This window comes from Chlamydotis macqueenii, chromosome 1 (genome assembly GCF_036417535.1).
Source record: "Chlamydotis macqueenii isolate bChlMac1 chromosome 1, bChlMac1.mat, whole genome shotgun sequence".
NCBI lineage: Eukaryota > Metazoa > Chordata > Aves > Otidiformes > Otididae > Chlamydotis > Chlamydotis macqueenii.
The window spans coordinates 45,719,999-45,741,006 of NC_141556.1; the positions used below are offsets into that span (position 1 = coordinate 45,719,999).

The 21,008-nt window shown below is 35.7% G+C and overlaps 1 protein-coding gene across 2 annotated transcripts in view; it reads left to right on the forward strand.

The window, feature by feature from the left end:
* Window positions 1–21,008, forward strand: part of LRRIQ1 (leucine rich repeats and IQ motif containing 1) — a 111,947-nt gene that overhangs the window by 18,160 nt on the left and 72,779 nt on the right. For both annotated transcript variants that reach the window (XM_086740056.1, XM_086740057.1), the window contains exons 12-15: window positions 6,603–6,676; window positions 6,967–7,060; window positions 11,129–11,305; window positions 19,087–19,563. In XM_086740056.1, the coding sequence (XP_086596182.1) occupies window positions 6,603–6,676; window positions 6,967–7,060; window positions 11,129–11,305; window positions 19,087–19,563 (822 nt within the window). The remainder of the gene's footprint in view (window positions 1–6,602; window positions 6,677–6,966; window positions 7,061–11,128; window positions 11,306–19,086; window positions 19,564–21,008) is intronic.

Here is a 21,008-nt window from a genome sequence, read left to right on the forward strand (position 1 = left end):
AATTCTCAGTGTGGTTAAACTATCATTATCTTTTCCAGATATACTTTGAAAATATGTGGTTGACAAGTAATTATATTGGCTACCTTTAGCTAAGAAAATTTGAAACAGTATTAACTCTGAAAATTAATTTTTTTTTCTACTACATGTTTTATGAAAACATTTTTTGAGCATTGTGGCATTATTAAAACCATGGTGTTTCTTTTCTTCCATTTCTTTAGCAATTGTTTCTAGAATATGCATGTCAAACTTAATATTTCACAGCTAGCTTATTCAAAACAGACTTTGAAGGCTATGTTAAGTGCAACTACTAGAGTTAGAAAGGACAAATGAGAATTTTTTTTTATTTTACATGCATATGTTAATGCCCTCCAAAATAAACATATTTGCTTTAATTTTTCACTCTTACTGTTCAGTTTGAAAGGTATAAAATAAAAAAGAAGGATCAAGACAAGAAGCGTAAAACTAGACAATGAATTTGAGTACTCTGTAATTAGCTTTCTGTTCAGTTTCTAAGCTAATCAGTACATCTGTAAAGTTAGAATGACCAGATATTCAGGAGTCAAAATTTTTATTTCCCAACTGCTACCCCCTTTTTCTCAATCTAAATTCTGCTAAAAAAATAACGACCAATTATTATAATTTACAAAGTGTTAGTGGCAAAATGAATTTTAAATTAGTATGAATTAATTATTTTTCTATACTGTGACCATTTCACTCTGAACAAGATTGATCTCAGCTAAACAAATAGAATATACCCTGTTACACGCAATATATAGAGTATACTCTCTGGACTAATTGCTTTATTCTCCTGTTGGTGAAGAGGAGATGCTTTTAGAGTGTGATTCATATGACATTTTTCGCCACTTGCTTTGAGACTAATCATAATCTACAAGGGCCTATTCATCTTCATTGACTATTTACACAGTCAAAATTACCAGCTCATATGTAGGTGCCTACATTTGAACAGATGAGTGTCATCCTATGTGAAATTTAGTTCAGCAGAGTCAACTGTAGCTGGGAACCTGTTGGCGAAAAGATCTGAAAGACTGCGTCTTACTATAAGGAATGGCCTTAATGGAAAATCAATATTATTTGACTATATACAACCTATATTTTTATATAAATTTTCGGATTTTTTTAATATCATGTCTAGTGAAGTAGTATGCCTGTAAACTCTTGGATGTAAATATAGCACCTAGCTATATTTACAGAATCTAATCTTCAAGTTGTTGGGCTTTTAGGGCTTTTTTTTTGTTCTTATATTAATTCTTCTGGAGTTTGGACAAAGTGCTTCCTACATGTGATTAACAAGAACATTATTTGTTATGTGTTAAATTCTGAATGACACATATTGATTTAATTCATGTTCTTAACGCTTTGGGTTTTTTTACCTTGTCCTGTTCAGATTTTTGTGGAACACAGAGTGATGTGCCTCTATCTTCTTGTACTTTGACTTGTTATTTGTTAACATTAAGGTGTAGCTATGCTGTGTGTAATAAAAAGTTTGCAAAACTGCTTAAAGACCTCATGTGCCTGCTAGAGAGAGAACAAACTTGCGAGCACAATCTGAAGCATAGCTTGAATGCAGCCTCTGGATCTAGGTTGTGCTGGACTGGCTATGTAGATGTACCTTATGTCACTCGCCTATCCCAGGATCTTACAATTTTTAATGTCTATTGTAGTGCTTATTCTGGTTTTCCAGTGGCCAAGCTGAGATGCGGGGTTTGATCCACTGAGTTTCTTCTGCTGGACTGGGAGACAGCATTTATTTTTGCATCAACAAACTGGATGTGCTGAAGATAAACATACACCTCCTCCCCCCAAAAATTCCCTTTCTTTCCTTGATAGCTTATTTCAAATCTTTGTGGCAAACAGGACAAGATAGCCTTAAATGCATATTAAAAGTCTCAAAATTCCTGGCATTTCAGTAGCCTGTTCTGTTACACTCACTTTATGTACACTTATAAGCAGCTCCATATGTGTGTGCTATAGCATAAGTAACTTGATGTCCTATAGAAACAATGAATGTAATGGAGTAAGCTGTTGAAAGAAAAGCTGTTTCTTTACTTTTATCCTACAGCTAGTGCAATTTTGTGAATTTTTTTCAAGTGCGCACTGAGTGCCACTTCCTTTTTACTGATTGCAGGAAGCCCGTATAATGGTAATGCTGTGAATCTGTATTCTTTCTAAAAGTGAAGTACTGTGAAAAGAAAACTCTTACACTAATTTACAGAACTTTTTTATTCCTGAGATGCTTTGTCTGTATCATAAATCAGAAATTGCCAAAGATAAAACTCAAAAAATTGTTTTAAACCTACAATCTAGCAACAACAGAATTATAACGTAACAGGTGATTATTAACTCCTTCAAATATAAAAATGGCAACTGTTTCATCACTACTGCTTTTATTAAGTGTTTTGTTGTGTTTTTCACATACAAAGCATATTCTTGGTCAATAGGCAATTGACCAAAGCCAGTGATGAATATCCTCTTGACTTGGTTATTGCAGCTGGAGAACACAACTGTTAAATTAGTTTAAGCACATTTTCTTTTTTCTTCTGTTGTGGATAAAGATTTAGGTGTATGAGAGAAAAACTTTGCCCCAAGACTAAAATTAATACATATTTAATATGTGTTAAGAGTTCGTATGTAATCCCACTTAATTATGTAGCTTGCTTGTTAATGTTTTTTTCATTTAAAAGTTTTACAGTGAGACACTAAATCAATCTGCTGTTCAGATAGCCATTACTTTTTTTTTTTTTTTTTTTTGCAGTTTCAAAATAGATAAATCTATGCCTTTTAAAATTTCTGGTTTAATATGGCATTAATATGGAAAAGTTCTTTTTCTTACTATCTCTTCTTTTTCACTAAGATAACCTAAGTGTGAAAGACACAATTTTAATATTTTTTAGAAGTGCAGTAATCTGCAAAAATTCCTTTATTTTGGGAAACTGTTTTGGCGAGAATAAAATTGTTTGTGAACATGTTGCTCCGATATTTTTGCAACTAGATACATACTATTCCTAAAAGGCTTATAATAGAAACGCTAAAAAGTCAACTCAATTATTTCTTAGTACATGTTGTTCTCCCTACTTAAATATATATAGTATCTATTTTTTTAATCTCATTTCTCAGAGGTAAGAGTTGAATTCACTGTCATTGCAAGCCATCATGTTTTGGGAATTTGACCACTTTTCCAGTGTCATCATAATAAATCTAAATGTCATTGGATGTTGAAGTAAGTAGGTCATGGAACAGCTATACTTATGCATAGTGGTTTTCCCCATCACAACCTTACCAGTATAGGTTTTTTGTATCATTTTCAGTAAGTCTTTGCTGGTGATAAGTTTATCTCTAAGTGTGTGGCACCATGGGCAATGCAGTTGAAGTACTGCCTACTAAAGTATTCAAGAAACAAGTGGCTGATATATTTCCTACATTGTATTTGATTACTACTTGTAAATATAGTGAATATTGCAAACTAAAATATTTTTTAAGAATTAAAAAGAAATACGAGCTTTACTTAAAGATCCAGATTAACATAAATTTATTTTTAATATTTTACCCTCCTTCCTGCTAATCTCTCGTTACTAGAAATGATAATTTTTTCTGGGGAAAAGCAAATGCACCGCAGGATTCGGACCATCCTAAGCAGTAACTGCTATTCAAGTTCAGAAAAGCAATCTTTATTTTCTCTGATGTAGACTTGCAAATATTCTAGTCTCTTAAATCTTGTTTTCTGGCATAGAGTTTCTGTGGCTATCTGTGTCTTGTCCAGCCTTAAATGGGAGCAGAAAAAGGAAGCGATAGCTTGCTCTTTTCTGAATATCTTTTACTTTTGTGTCTTCTTTGTAATTTATATCTCTCTTATGCCCAGGGCTAATGTGACAAGGTCAAGTAGTATTAAGTTTTCAGTAATGTCCTTTGTCTTTCTGGTTTGAATTTTCTTAGGAAAAAAATTAACAAAGAATGTCAGTAAAGGGAGAGCTATAGAATGACGGGGAAACATTTTAACTCACATAATGCCAATGGCAGGCAAGGATAGTCCAGTAGACAGTTTCTAATTCACCACAGCATATACTGATAGAGATCCAGAGAATGAACTCACTATAAATAAAAAAAAATACCACATTATCTTTCATCCCTTTTGCAAAGTACAATGTTTATTTTCCTGGATATTTCTGCATATGTGAATCTATAATCTTGTCGTGGTTTAACTCCAGCCAGCAATGAAGCACCACACAGCTGCTTGCTCACTCCCCCTCAGTAGGATGGAGGAGAGGATTGAAAGAGTAAAAGTGTGAAAACTCATGGGTTGAGATAGAGACAAAAAGCTGCACACAAAAGTGAAAGAAAACAACTAATTCATTCACTACTTCCCAGCAGCAGGCAGATGTTCAGCCATCTCCAGGAAAGCAGGAATCCATCACTTGTATTGGTTACTTAAGAAGGCAAATGCCATCACTCCAAACGTCCATCCCTTCCTTCTTTTTCCCTCAGCTTCATACACTGACTTTATATACATATCATATGGTATGGAATATCCCCTTGGTCAGCTGGGGTCAGCTGTCCCAACTATATTCCCTCCCAACTTCTTGTGGACTCACAGCCTGCTCACTAAGGGGGTGGTCTGAGAAGCAAAAAAGGCCTTGAGCACTGTGTGAGTGCTGCTCACCAGTAACTAAAACATCCCAATGTTATCAACACTGTTTCCAGCGCAAATCCAAAAGATAGCCCTGTACTGGCTACTATGAAAAAAATTAACTCTGTCCCAGCCAAAACCAGCACACAGATTTTCAGTCTTTGTAGCCATACTGTTAGCCACCAATATCTATGGTGATATTTCTTACAAATATTAAATATATTTATGTACTAATGAGTGGTCATGAAAACTTAAAAGGCTGATATTTGTAGTACAGATCTACATATAAGGCTTAATGCTTTTTAGAGTTAATACTTCTTTATATTTATTTGTTTCCGTGGAAAACTGGCAGGGAGGTAAGAGAACTAAGCAGGACTAGAACCAGGACAACTTTACAATATGCTTTGAGAAAGTAATGACACCTACTCAATTGGGTTTATACCTGTTTCTCTGAATTTACTATTAAAATGTTATGTTGTCATATAGAAATACTTGCCAACTGAATGTGGAAATTATTTTTTTTCTGTTTTGTATATGGTCAAATTTTCAGTAGGATTAAAGAATCTACAACCAACATTTAGTGCAGACTTTGTGTACCAGAGTTAAATCCAGCTCTGTCTTTCAGTTGTCCTGCCTGTGCTGCATGCACAACCTAGTCACACATTTCAGCAACAAATAAGCATTTTTGGCTCTGACCATTTGTAAGTTTGTGGAGTGAGTGGGTGTCAGTTTTTTGCAAGGTCATGTTTCTGACCGTAAGAATTCTGATTTATAGCTTTCAAAGGCACTGCAATCCTCAGATTTCATTCCTTCATTTCATTTCCATGAAAATTAGCAGTTACAAAGTGACTGCACGCATTGCCATTGGTGTTACCAGTCTCTCATTATTCTTATTCCCTTGTCCTTACAGGGATGAAACAAGTTACCTAAGTGTGTATTTTTTTAAAAAAAAGATAATAGTTGATTTAGTATATGCTTATACATAAACTTTCCGATTTTAGTTGAAGACAGGGTTTTTTTTGCATCTTGATTTTAATTTTTCCTACTTCTTTCATATTTAACATAAAACAAAATAAACTTTTTAGTCTGAAAGGTAATATTTGCCAAGAGCCCGACAGCTGACCAAGCCATTCGACATTCATTCTTAGTTGCACCACTGCAAGTTTATAAGTAAACTTGAAAAACACTGGATGCTAATATTTTAGTAGTAGTGATAATACACATCTTACAGTTCAAAATCCTTTGTGCAGATGGAGGCCAGCTCAGTTCCCTTGCATTCACTCTTCAATAATACAAAGAAGAATTTTGTCATGGTTTTACTACTGCTTTGCTGCTTTATTGCACAAGAAAAGCTCTGATACACAAGAAGAGCAATTCCATAAACTGTGCATATAATAGACACCTATTTTACTACAGAAGTAGTAAGATGAGGAAGTACTAAAAATATGTTACAGGACAGTGTAACCTTGACCTGTTAAGAAATACAGCTGTGACGATTATGGTAGTTTTAGGAAGTAATGTGCTGAGTGGAGAAGAGAAACAAAGTGACAAGAAGTTTGAACAATGAGGAAAGAAAGAAGAGGAAAGAGGAAAAGCGGATTTTATTTATTTTCCAGAATCAGGGCCTTCTGTTAGTTTTCTTCTAGTTATGGTACCTAAAGAAAAGCCAAATTAGTTGTGCAAATTTTACAAGACTTCAGATACTCAGCACTACATGCAACAAACCAAATGAAATATTTACCAGATAAAACAAAACATTACAAACTGAGCTACTGGGAGGACTAAGAAATACTTAAAAGTTAAAATTTCAGTAATTGGTTCTAGCACCTTGGATAGCTAAATGAGTATTTTCTTATGTAAATAAGTAAATTGTCGTAACTATAAAAGATTCTGATGCCTTTCTGGTTAGGAACTGCTGTTTTATTTAACTAAAAAAAATCCTTTTCTCTTTTGTTCTTAGGTTAACTGAGCTTGTGCCTTTAGATTCATTTGTATCTTTGGAAAAGCTGGATATCAAAAATAACTGCTTGTCAGGTGAGTTGTATGAAAAACATAAAACTCCATCTAAAGAATCTCTTAATTAAATTATAAGCATATTTGAATTTGATTTTTCCCATTTATTTATAAGAGATGTTTATACAGAAAACATACAAATATTTTCCAGGATGTTATAGATATTAATTACAACTACACTGTATAGTAAGCAGAATTGCTTATAGTACTTCTTGATTTTTGTACATTTTACTTTCATGTAAGATTTTATGAGAAATAATGTGGTTCTGCATTCCAATTTATATTTAATTTTCTTTTCTACTACAATACAGACCTTAAAGGTGTCATCACATGTTTAAGTGGCTGTCATAAACTAAGGGAGTTGTCACTTAGTGGAAATCCTCTTCTCCAAGAAAGGAACTGTAGGTAAGGACATACATTAATTTGCTAAATCAAAAAATCAAAATCAGCCAAAAGCTAGGTGTATATACATCTTGCTTATCTATCAAAATTAGCCAAAAACTTGATGTACGCATGTTAAATAGTAGAAATGAGGTAAGTATGAACACTACCATAAACTTGAATTAAATTACATGAAAATAATAAATTAAATTCGATTCTGTGATCCTCATTTTCTAGGAATTACAGTTTGTAGTTTTATTAAAAAAAAATCTTGATGTTTGACCTAGCACTTGGAACCTTAATAGGAAGCAGTTTGTGCTAAAACTTGAAAGTAGTCTTTCTATGTTGTTATAACTGTTATCCTAAATGAGTATTTTTCTTCATGACAATTTCTTTAGGCAAATGCAGAAATTATAAAGATGATGTAGGCCTTCTTTGTGCTGTTTATTTTTAACTGCTTCTTTGTCCATTAATCACAGTATCTTTTTTTCCAGCATGAATTCTCTTCCTCTTTACTGGCAAGTTTGCCACTTCTGGTAACTTTAACTTTCTGACTAAGGTTTTATCTGACTTTTATTACTGTATTTCACATTTCATTAAAAAGACATGACCATCCACTTTTTTTCTCCTTCTCTTTCATCTGCACTGTTTAAAACCTTTATTTTTTTCACTGATTTTTAATGTTCTTACACTGCCAACTTGCCCTTCTCAGAACCATTAGCTTCTGACTATAACATAGCCTGTTAGAGTGTTTATCTTTCTGCTGTCTTGTTTTTTGTTATTTACTGCCTTCCATCACTTCAACCATTCACTGCTTAACAGTCTTGCTGCTCTGACAGGTTCACACTGCACATGGCTAGAGATAGGATTGTGTCTATAATAAATGTATCAAGGAATCCTTGGCTTAGCATGTTTTAAGGAAAAAAACTTTGAAGAGGAAAAAGTCTGAATGAATGGCTGATTTTTCCTTAGTAGTTGTAGCTTAGACTTTTTTCTTGTTCTGAGACTTCCTTATCTTTGCATCAAAAATTAATAGCCCTTATGATTATGAAAGAGGCACAGATGTAAAAATAATGCTGTTCTTTGCCCTCCAGTGATGTATAATACTGAAATAATAATCTGAAAAAAAATTAAAGAGCTGATCCTAGACTATTATATGTGTATATATAAAAACTGCATAAAGCAGAAAGGAAACTTGACATGTGAAATGAGATGCAGTCACTGGAATACCTGAAATGAGTAGTTGTGATAGGATTGTATTTGTAAGCCATATGAATACAATTGTACATGGACTGGGGTTTTTTTTTGTATTTTAGTAGGTCTTCTGGTTTCTTGAGAATTCTGTGGTCTCAAACCCTGTACATACACCAAAGCCATCAAGACTTAAAGCTGTCTGAGAGAATTGCTCAGCAGAAGTACAGTAGTGCTGTTAATTTAATGTGAAGTGTTCTTTCATCTTCCTTAGAATTATTAGTTTATACTCTACAGACCTTCAAGAGCAGAATGACAAGTTGGAAATGCAATTTTAGATTTTTATGTGTTGTTCCAGAATACATGTGTTGAAATGATAGAATGTCTTTTAGTGAACTCTTACTATAATTCCATTAAATGTACAAAGAAGCATTTAATCAGGAAGAATTTAAATCCTTACAAATTCTTTCAACTAAGGAAATCAAATGTTTACCTAGGAAAGTGTTGATATAATAAAATGTCTGAGGAAATGAAATGAGACACAACAGTTGGACTTTCATTTTGGATGTAATTAAAACAGGTAACTGTGATTTTTTACTAGAAAAAATGTAATTTTTTTAAGCTTAGCAATTTTGAAGAATAACTAAAATTGTTCCTTGTATATTTTCAAGTCAGTTAAAGGTGAGGCTTTACACTGCAATGTTACACAAGAATGTGTTTAGATAAATTGTGTTCACATTTGCTATATTACATTGACTAGTATAACAATAGCAAAGTTTGTGGTATGTGTGTTTTGGAATATGTGTTGTATTAAGAGAAGAAACAAAACCAAAACCACCCTTACATGTATATCTTTCATTAGAAGATTTTTGCACAGATTTCTGATTAGTATTCCAATGGAAAAAAAAAAAAACTATTTGAAACATTTAATTGGAAATGTTTGAGTAGTTTAAAAGATAGCTGTACAAATACATGCTTGGTTGGTTTGTTTGTTTTTTTAATGAACAGATTTATTTGCATTCCCATGGTTCCTGCAGGTAATTCTGTGAATAAAATTCAGTGAGTGTGAAAATATTTTAAATTCCCATTTGCATTGTTTTAATTCCCACTGTTTTACAGAAATAACTGTTATTTCACTTGTAACCTGGAGGGGAAAAGCTTTCTGAATTCCAATTTAACTATAAGAACTGACACTTTAGATTGCTTGACCCAACAGAGCTTTTATGATTAGACAAGAGATTCATTTGTCTAAGGGATTTAAAGTATGGGATACTATAAAATATGGATTTGCTGAATACAGCATTGACTGTAACTTCAGGCAATATGCTCCAGTGAACTTTACATAACCTCGTGATACCAACAAAGGAATTAGTTGTAAAATTTCCCAATCAGTTTTGTACTTTCATGTCCAGCCAGCGATAACACCAACAAAAGTGAAGTAGTAAGAAATCGCTTTTTAAAAATTAAACCCTGGGATCAGTCTGAGCACTCCTAAGGGAATGTGTTTCAATGCTGTAATGATTAATAGAGCCTCTTAAGTGACAGAATATTCACCAGGAAGTTTTCACTAAATGAAATATTGACTCAGCCCTTCACCAGGAGAAACCCAGCTGGAAAAACTAGTGTTGAGATCCCATAGCTCTAAGACACAATACTTCCAGCATCAATCAACTTTGATATGGCACCTTTTTGAGGTACCACTAATCAACATCAGCTTTGGTAATTTTACTCTATGTGTTCAGGAACTGTCTATCTAAACCCATTAGTTTATTCCAAATGTACTTCAGATGGTGTTATTATTACATTAATGGTCAATAGAGAAGGAAAAAATTATCTTTGCAAAAACTTAATATTCTATTCTATTGAGCCACATTTTGGAATATTCTAACTCAGTCCTAGAAAGTTTCTTTGATTTGAAACGTAGTGTATATTGTCTCAGCTAAGTAATAGTCCTTTACCTTCACAGAGAGTAGGCAGGGAGCTCTAAAATGCTATTATCTTGTTTAATTGTAAGGAGACTTGCAGCCTGTAATAAGTATTCATTCAAGAGTTCTTCAGTGTTACTTAAAGCTAACTTAATGAAAATATTGAGTGTTGATTTAGATAATTTTACAATTTATTGAAATTTTCAATAATTTTGGTCTGGTATAAGAAATATGTGAAACAAGGTTACAGTACTAGATTATATTTCACAATAACCTAAAAGAGAGAGCATAGATAACACTATTTTTTTAAATTGGTAGGTAAGTTTCTCCTACATATTTTTTCTTACATCAGCGGCCCCAACTGTCCCTTTCATAGCGAGGAAATGTCATCTCTACTGTCATGCCTTTCACTGACCCAAATTCAATATTCAAAAGTAGATATTTTTCCTGCCAGTCATACTGAATATTGTATTGCTTTATATGGTGTATGCAAATAGTAAAGGCAGTAAGATGGAAATGTTTAGTATTCTGTGCAGTTTTTAAATGTAAACCTTTTAATGTGTCAGCAAAATCAGTGCTGTATCTTAATCCTGTGACTTAGTTTGCTGTGTTGCCCGCTAATCAAATGCATTACAGGTCCCTATGCACAAGTGTGTAAAATTTTCCTGTTACTGTTTAAGCAGATAAAATGCTAGCTCTAGGAAATTGAAAATGTTGCCTTTGACCTCCCTGGTGTCAGTATTTCAGCAGTGATCTTTATATCAATAAAATGTTAAAAAATCTTGCTAAGTTCTGTGGTTTGTTAAGTAGATAAAGTTTTAGTTAATATATTAATGTATAAAATAAGGGCAAATATATACACATATTTAGAGAACTATTATCATGTTCTGTCTTGTTATATGATTGTATCAATAAAATAGAAATTTTAGCATTAGGATTTTTTAATAAAACTAATTATGATTTTTTCTTTTCTAAGGCCTTCCTTGTGTAAAGTCCTTCCTAGTTTACAGGTTCTTGATGGTGAAATCTTAAACCATCATACTTCACCTATAACTGAAAGAATCAAAGGATCAGAATCAAGAACTTTTCTGAAAGTTTGTCAAGTTCAAATTGAAGAAAATGTTCTACTGAAAAAAAATGCTACTGAACTGGGGTATGTATTTACGTGACTGAAATATACAGAAATATATTTTGTTAGTGTAGTTCTTGATGTCTTATGAATTTTGCTTAGCTTTTTGCCTGGAAATGTATTATATTAAGAAAGAGATTAGAATTGTTTACTTCAGTGCAAAGAATATTTCAGGCAGATATTAAAATATGAAAGCCTTGACTTGTGTTTGAAAAAGTTTGAAAAAACAGGTGATTCAGAACCTTCAGTTAGTAGTAGTAGAATGAATTCATACACACAACATAGTACTGTGGTATGCAGGAGTAGTAGTTTAAATCCTGAAAGTGGCATAATCATATTAACATGATTTCCAGCTTTAGCTTAATCAAACCTAGTTTGGCTGTTGGTGCAAATGCTCTATTTTTTTCCTACATTTGTTTTCCATGTCTGTATTATTCACATTCTAAATGGTTGCAAAATATTTGACCTCTTCTAAAGTAGTGAATCAGATAGGTCTGTTTACAGGTCTTCAATTTTGTCATACTTAGTACCTTTATCATTATTATCATGGTTAGTTGTTCAGTGACTTCAGCTTATACGTTGCAAGTGGTAATTTATCATTTTTGCCTGCTATCTTTTCATCCCTTTCCAATATCTAAATAGCTCAAACTTTTCACACTTGGTAATATTGCATGTTTTCTTCTTTCTTAGTTCATTTTCATTTCCTAGCAGGTTCACAATATCCTTGTAATCCTTTTAATATCCAGCTTGACTGCTGATGTTTGGAAAGATACTTTCCTTGATCCTGCCAGGTACTGAACATTATCCCAGAGCAGGTGAAGCATGTGACGTTTGACAATTCTTTGGTCTGAATTTCTGCTTGAGTGCTTTGTTGGTTCAGGAAAAGTACCCACATTTTTTTCAGAATCTAGCTGGTTTGCATTTACATGTAAGGCTGTATATCTGTGGCGTCTTGTTACTACCCAGCAGGTTATTACATTGATACATTATTGGCTGTTACTAAGCTGCAATAAAATCTTCACAGCTCACAAAACAGATTTATTTGAAAAGAGGTTCATATTAAGGATTAGGTTGAAAGTAGTTTGGGGGAAATTATATAGTGGAGTTTTCTGTGACAGATGTGATGTCTAGGTGGCTCCTACAACTCCTATGTTTCTCCATTAAATGCTCAGGATATGTCTTCTCCACTTCTTGATTTTTGTCTTATGGTTTGCAGGTGGGAAGCTGATACTTCCTAATCTATTTACCATTTTGAAATGGTGTTCTTTCCTTTTTTTTTTTTCCTTAAAAGGGAAAAAGGAGAGGCCAAAAAAAAGTAATCCTCATCCTTTATGGTAGAGAAAATTTTCTTATGTCTGAGATTTAGGACCTGTTTCATCAGTATACTTTGCAGAAAAATGCCAATCTGTAATTAGAATATGACTCGTGAGAGAGCTGTAGTAGAATCTAAGGACCTAACTTTCACATACATTTCTGCAAGACAGTAAAAATGGGAGGGAAAGATGATATTCACAAACCTAATGGTTTATTTAACCATGGTCTGCATGAATGGACAGACAGAATGTTGGGTAGTCTGGCTCAGACCATCCAGATAACGACTCATGCTACTTTTTGGAGGCTGACTTGTCCTTCTAACATCTTTATCAAAGACCTAGAGGAGGAGAGGGAGTGCCCACTTACCACGCTTGCAGATAACAGCAATTTGGAGGAAACTGTTTACATGCCTGAGGGCAGGGCTACCATTCAGAAGGACCTAGGCAAGCTGGGGAGATGGGCCAACAGGAGCTTAATGTAAAGTTATTTACCTTGGAAGGAGTGACCCCTTGCAACAATACAAGCTAGGACTGGCTGGCTGAGAAATACCTCTGCTGGAAGGGACCTTTGGATCTGGGTAAATAAGAAACTGAATGTGAGCCAGCAGTTTGCCCTGGTTCCAAAGAAAGTTAAGAACATCCTGGGCTGTATCTGCCGGAACATAGCCAGTAGGTTGAGAGATGTTACTATTTCCCTCTCTTCAGCCCTTATTAGCTCACATCTAGAATACTGTGCCCTGTATTTTCGGTCATCAATGCATAAATTAAGACATTGATAAACTGGAACAAGTTTTGTGCATGGCCCCTAAGATGGCCCCTAAGGGGCTTCAAGCATATGCTTAAGAAGACAGAGACAGGCTGTTTGCAGTGATGCATGACAGGAGGATGGGCAACAAGGACCTAAGCTGAAACAAGAGAGGTTCAGTCTGGTGTGGTGAGTTGATTCCAGCCACTAACTAAGCACACACCAGCTCCTTGCTCACCACTCACCCCACCAGCAGGATAGGAGAGAGAATCAGAAGACTAGAAGCAAGAAAAAACAATGGATTGAGATAAAGACAGTTTAAGTGAAGGAAAGAGAGGAAGAAGGAAAAAAAAAAGTAAGTAACCAAGTGATGCAAAGCAATCACTCGCCAACTCCCACCAGTAGAATGATGCCCAACCACTTTCTGAGCAATGGCCAGCTTGGAAAGACTCCCCCCAAGTTTTAGTGCTGAACATGATGTTATATGGCGTGGAATATAGTGTTGGTCAGTTGAGATCAGCTGTCTCGGCTGTGTCACTTCCCAGCCTCCTGCCCACTCTCAGCCTACTTGCTGAGTGGGGCAGAGAAGGCCTTGACTCTGTCCAAGTACTGTTCAGCAAAACATTAATGTTTTATCAATACAGTTTCAGTCACAAATCTAAAACAGCACCATATGGGCAGCTATAAGAATTAACTCCATCCAGCCAGACCCAGTACAAATAGACATAAGGAAAAACCTTTTCACTGTTAGGACAGGGATGAATTGCAGCAAGTTGCCCAGAGAGGCTATGCGGTCTCAGTTCTTGGAGATTTTCAAGACTTGACTGGATAAAGCTCTGAGCAACCTGGTCTGATCTCTGAGCTAACCCAGCTTTGGAGCAGGAGGTTGGACTAGAAATCTTCTGAGGTTCCTTCAACTGAAAATTTTGCTATGATTCTATGTAAGTTTTGTTTGAAAGAGCTTGCAGATGTTTGAGAAGAACAATAGTGGGAAGAAGAAATTATGTAAATCTCTCTCCTGAATGTATGGGCTGAGGGGGGTGGGGATAGGGGGAGGGCTGTGAATTTTTTAAGGCTTTGAGAATTTGTTCACAGTCTTTTAAATTGATAACTTTGACATGGTTGAAGGATCTTGTATCAAATTTGGTCTTAAAATTAATTTATTGTGTGTTAAAGCCCTCTATGCTTTATTTTGACTAAAAGTACAATTTATGGATGATTTGAAAACCATTGAAAAGTGCAGTTCATAAAAGGAACTCTAAACAACTTGTTTGTATATAAGCCTTAATAGCATAGCTCTTACATGTACATACTGCAATACTTTGACTGAATTAATGTGACATTGTTAAAGAACAGGCCAACAATAGAGCAAGCTTCTGTCTGTTTCACATCTTACTAAGTTATGAGCCCCAGTAGGTGAGACCTCAAGTATGTAAGCTGCCAAAAGTAATCATTGCTTGCTTCCCTAATCCATGTTTCATACACCACTGCTACCCAATTAAATTGTCTGTGCTGTTTCTGCCTGAAAATTTACTGTTCTTGCCATGCTTAAGAATGAAACATATTTTAAAATTAAATTTCTCTGTTCTAATAAATACTTTCTGTCACATAATGTTTAGATGTTTTCTAGTGAGTAATCATATAAAAATAATACAGCACCTTGGCTGCAATAATTTGCTTTCAGTCATCAGATATACAGATGTCTGGCTAGTGGAACTTGAACTTTATAAATACTGTATGTGTAATACAGTGAAGATGACAGGAATTTCACAAATGGTATTGCAGGAGAGAATATGTAAACAGTGACCTCTTTTATGTGTTTGTAAGGGACTTTTGTAACCTGCAGCTGAACATCAGAATTATGCTTATGGAAGTTTCCCTAAAGACAAATTAGATTTTACCACACTATTAGAAACAAAAGCTTAGTTTAAAATTGGAGTGTACTAGTTGAATATTCCATGTATCAGAATTATGAAAATCACAGTAGAACCACAAAAGGAAAAACATGTCATTAAGCAAAATTTTAAGTAGCTCACAAAATAGCACACAAAGGGGTAGAATATTATTTATGATTTAGCTTCACTGGCCGAGAGAAAACTGCCATTGTTAATTAGAATCCACTTGTTTGTCCACTTTGGCCTCCAAGAGGTTTCTTTTGCTGACTTTTCCATATAATTTTTACTGGCTCATTCTGACAAAATGATGCTCTTTGAATAACCTAGCAGTCATTGCAGATGCAATTACAGTAGGAAATTCTATACAAAATGTTTCAGCTCTGCAAGCAATGTTTCACTGCCACCTTAAGCTGCCACCTAGCAACTTTTGGCTGATTTAAACTCCGCTGAAAGGCCTTTAAGGATTAATAACCTTCTCTTTTCCGTATCTGTTAAGTCGGCCTGTGCCTGGGTCCTTATACTTCTTAGGTGATGTCAGTTGGGGTTTGCTCCTCCCTACCTCTACTCTCCCTTCCCCAAATGCTGCATGGGAAACTGAGCAGAGTTTGGTCTGAATTTACCAAGATGACAATGATGGATACTCTTGATGTTCGGACTGAAGTTGTAGCAGTCATTAATAAATACCTGACTTGAATTTCCAAATAGATTAAAATCTGATTCTAATGCTTTTATTTTTCATTAAAGTCCCTGGAAAATCCTAGCATTTTTTGAGAGGTATCTTTTGCTAAGAAAGCTATTTTGTTTGTCTTGTTGATCTTTAGGTACTATCAGGGCTACTGCTCTAGCAAGTTTGTACATTGCTATGAAAGACCCATCCCTTCCTCTTCTGGCTTATTATCCCTTTCTCCTACTGCAAAAGCAGTGCATCCTTTGTGGCTGAGCTAAAATTTACATATGGCATAAATTGCTTTCACTTGTTAAGATAAAAATAAAGCTGTGGGTAGCCACTGAACATGAGGGATGTCCTGGTCAAAGCTGGAAGCCGTAAAAATTTTCCTGTAGCAAGACTGCCATATTCATCTGAATTTCATTACATACTGTGCAGCCAGGCACTATGGATGCTGATGCTTCCATCAGGATAATCCCATTTCTTGTTTTGTCTAGATGCCAGTTTGTGCTTAAAACCTTGATTGTATCTTAACCAAGAAGCAATTCCAGAAAAGTTAGTGGGACCAGACCCCTTGAGCTATAATGCCAAAAAAGGTCTGAAAGGCAAAGAACCAATTTACATTAACTGAAAAGGAAATATTGTGGTATCAAAAGTCTTAATGCTGTCATATTTCTTACTTGTCTTCTCTCTTTCCTTGTATATGTTTTTTTTCCATTAAAGAGGTAAATCAGTCCTGCATATTTTCCATTATAGCAACTTCCTTTCTGTGGTTTGAATAAGCGGTCTTCAGGAGCATGTCTCTGGTATTAGGAATGCAGCCCTTTTGAGACACTGAGAAAGCTGCAGTACACTGATAGAATAGCTCCACCCCAAGCCTATTGAATAGTTCTTTTTCTCTCCAGAGCTGTCTGAAATCCCTGTTTACCTAAGGGAACCACCAAGCTGACTGCCACCTAGCACTCAGGCTCCATCTTAATATTTGTTGTCTATGCTTTGGAGCTTCACCTTTGCAAGAGATACAGTTACCAAGCCACTTCGTTGCTCATAATTCTCTGACATGTCACTACAGGTTCCTTTGTAGTTTCTTGAAACTTAGACTAATCTAACTGCCTAAAAGGAAAGCCACTGATACACAGAGGGCAGCCTAAAAATCCTACAAGATTAGACTGTAGTTGTGAGTCTGTCAGCTGGGAGATAGGGTGCATGCCCACAGAGAGAAGGCTGTCTTTTGCAACCACTGCTTGGAAAAGCTGCCCAAGAGCAGCCTCGGTGAAAAAAGCAGAATATGATCCCTGTGACTGCACAGTTACTAGTTACTCTCTGCCTGAATTTTCAATTGCCTTCAACCTCCCATCCCATTTCCACTTGCCGCATTTGTAGGGTGAAATAAGCTGGTTGAGATGCCCCTGCATCTGTTGAAGGAGAGGATGCATAAGTGTCCTACTCTGTTCACTGTTACGGTGTTTTGTTTTAATTTGTTTCTGTTTTTTGAGAATGAACAAGTATACTCAGGTTATCCTTTTCATACAGAAGTTTGTTTTGCCCAATATATAAAGCATTCTGGGTTTTTCCACAATGCTTTAATTCTCAAATAAACAAACAAGCAATGAAACAAAACTAAAAGAAACCAAAGGAAAAAAAAATGGGAATCAGTTTTGGGGTTTTTTTTTTTTCGTTTTTTTTTTTTTTTGTCTTCTTACCATAATATGTTTTGTAGAACTTTGGTGATGATCTTGTATGAAATTTATCTTCTTAAATACTTTAACTAATTTAAAGTGTTTAACTAATGCTTTACATATTTTGTGTTGAATAAATTACTATTCTTAGTGTGTAGTAGGAGACAGCTAGAATTTGTTAGATCCTTAAGCAAATATATGCATTAGTTTAAATGTTTTTAGGAATTGTCATATTTGTGGAATTAGCAAGAGTAGGAGTAATGTCATGTAATGGGCAACCAAATGTACAGCTAATGCACAGTGAGTTGTGTAATTAGGCTGCTTGGATTTGGCTCCCAATTTAGCCATTCATATTTTGTCCAATAGCTCTGAAGTTGCACTAGCAGAGGAAGAGTTGTAATTTCTTTTACTCTTGTAAGATCTGATACTGTATGTTCTTAAAAATCTAAAAAATTATTAGTTGAACTTCACTAGATAAAATATTTATATAGGTAAAGAATCTTTTCACAATAAGATATTATAAAAGCTTCACCGTTCAAGAACAATTAACTTGAAGGAAAATTCTGTTACGCAAACTATAATCTTAGGACCTGATTTTTCCAGACTCCCAAGAGAATTGATATTATTTCTACTTTTTCTCTTGGATTACTGACCTAAAATTGACTTTGTGCTCCTCTGAAAATAGTGCCAGCTTACATATCTCTGCATCTATCTATGCTATCAAAAGAAAATGTTTTTGTGATTCCAAAAGTACCTACTATCTAATATAATGGACAAACACTGTCCAAATACAGTCAGTCTTCTGAACCTGTAACAATTAGTTCATATTTGCTCTTACTCATCCTCATAATTCAGATGGTGTAAGACAAAGACCTAATGAGAGACAGATTTCATAGATTAATGTCACTTCAGTCTAACACCTTCCCTTATTCTGATAAAAATATCTATACCTAAAAGCTTCTGTTTTCCTAAATTCTCTCCAGGCATTGTGGTTTGTTGATTTGAATCTAAGTTTGGATTTTATTGCTGTAGTTATATTCTAAATTTTAAAATTACTGTTATTTTTATATTAGTTTTCACAGTTTCCAGATAAAATGGGATTATTAAGGCTATTACAGGATTTATAACAAAATTGCCTCAAATCCTCTAAAATTTTCAGCTTCATATGCCTCTAACCACACAGAAAATTAATACTGAAATGCATGCCCTAGTGCCTATTTCAACTAGATTGAAACCTTTTTTTTTTTAAAAAAAAAAAAAAAAAGTTAGGGTAAAATAAGCAATCTAATGTATATGAGTATTTTTAAAATAATGCTAAAAAAATAAAAATGCAATTAAGGTTTATAAATATTGAAAATGGTTTTCTGAGTAATTACTATTCACTGTAAGAATATGGAAAAATGTAAGGATACTTGAAAATACAAGGTAGTTTAGAAACTAATAAAGGGAATATATTTTTTAAAAAGCCTTATTACAGTCTGAAACACATGTTTTTTCTTTTTTCAGAATTGCCTCTTCTATTGATTCTGCACAGGGACAATATTGGTATTTTAAGGAGTTGATGAAACTTAGTGTTAAACATCGATATGCACATGAGTACGGTGAACTAAACGTTACTGACAGAGATGGACCAGAAGCACTGCAAAATCATTTAAAGCAAACATCCACTGGCTGCCTACAGGAAAATAACCTCTTTATCATGGGTGTGACAGAAAATAAACAGGTCTTGTTCGATCCTTCAGAAAGATGGATTACTACTGGCCATATTCAGGCCACATTCATTAACTCCTCCATACCTGTGCACAAAAAGGAAAATAAAGAAGATCAGAGAGTGAAGCAGAAGAGCACTGAATCTTGTATTAATTACAGTGGGGAGAGCAAAGGCAACAATAACACGTCAGCCCAACTTGTGTTGCAACAGTCAGTGATAGTAGCAAGTGATATGGGAAGAGATCTTCAGAATTTTGAGAATGATACAGAAAGGTAAGAGGGATGTCAGATTGCTTTCAAGTAGATTATATGGATAGGCAATAAGAGTGATGATTTCTTGTTTAAAACAGAGGCACAGAACTTGTAGAAATAAAACAATATTTTTAAGCTTATTAGACAATAAAGAGTTGTTTTAAGGTGTGTTGCAGTTCAGCCCCGATCAGGACCAGACTACGCAGTCTCTCTCTCACTCCCCCCACCCTCCAAGAGAACAGGGAGAGAAAATATAAGAAAAACGGCTCGAGGTTTGAGATAAGGACAGGGAGAAATCTTTAAAGTTACCGTCACGGGCAAAACAGACTCGACTTGGGGAAAACTACTCATTTATTACTAAAACCAGCAGGATAATGAGACAGAGAACAAGATAACCTCCATCCACCCCTCCCTCTTCCCAAGCTTAACATTATCTCTACTACCTTCCCCCCCCGAGCGGCACACGGGGGGAAGAGGGAATGGGGGTTGCAGTCAGTTCATCATACGTTGTTTTACGCTGCTGCTTCATGGTCGGGGGAAGAACTCCTCACATTCCTCCCCTGCTCCATCGTGGGGTCCCTCCCACGGGCCACAGTCCTTCGTGGAACTGCTCTGGCATGGATCATCTCTTCCACGGGTGCAGTCCCTCTAGAACAGCTGTCCCAGCAGGCCCTCCACGGGCCACAGCTGCCTTCAGGCATCCATCTCCCCCAGTGTGGGGTCCTTCACGGGCTCCAAGTGGATCTCTGCTCCTTCGTGGACCTCCATGGGCTGCAGGGGGACAACCTGCTCCACCATGGTCGTCACCACAGGCTACAGGGGAATCTTGGCCAGGAGTCGCATTACTCCTCCCCCTCCTTCTGAACTGACCTTGGCGTCTGCAGCCGTTCCTCACAACAGGCTGGTAGATGTCTCTCAGGATCTTTTTTACATCTTATTCACTTCTCATCTCCTCTCCACTTCTTGCAGCCGGGCTGGACTGAGTTGGGCCCAGTCGGCTGCCTGGCGAGAGGCCAGAGGGTGAGGCCTGCAAGGCCCATGAGGCCTGCGCCTCCCCCTCTGCGCCTCTGCCCCCGCTCAGCTTCTTCACATCTTCTCTCCTCTTATTTTTTTTTTTGTTTTCCACTTCTTAAATACGTTATCGCAGAGGCGTTATCACGGGACATTCTGCTACCAATTGGCTCAGCCTTGGCCAGCAGCAGGTCCGCCCTAGGCCCGGCCAAGTCCACTGAACAAAGGGGAGCGACTTCTAGCAGTTTCCTACAGAAGCTACCACCTTAGGCCCCCCCTCACTAACAAAACCACGACAAGGTGATGCACACTAGACTTCCATATTAACAATGATCCTTTGTGGTATTCTATCAGTTGATATATTAGAATATAGATATGTATGTACTTAAAACAATTTAAAAATACTGTATGGTAAGAGAATTTGAAAACTTTCTCTTGATGTCCTACCTTTTCTT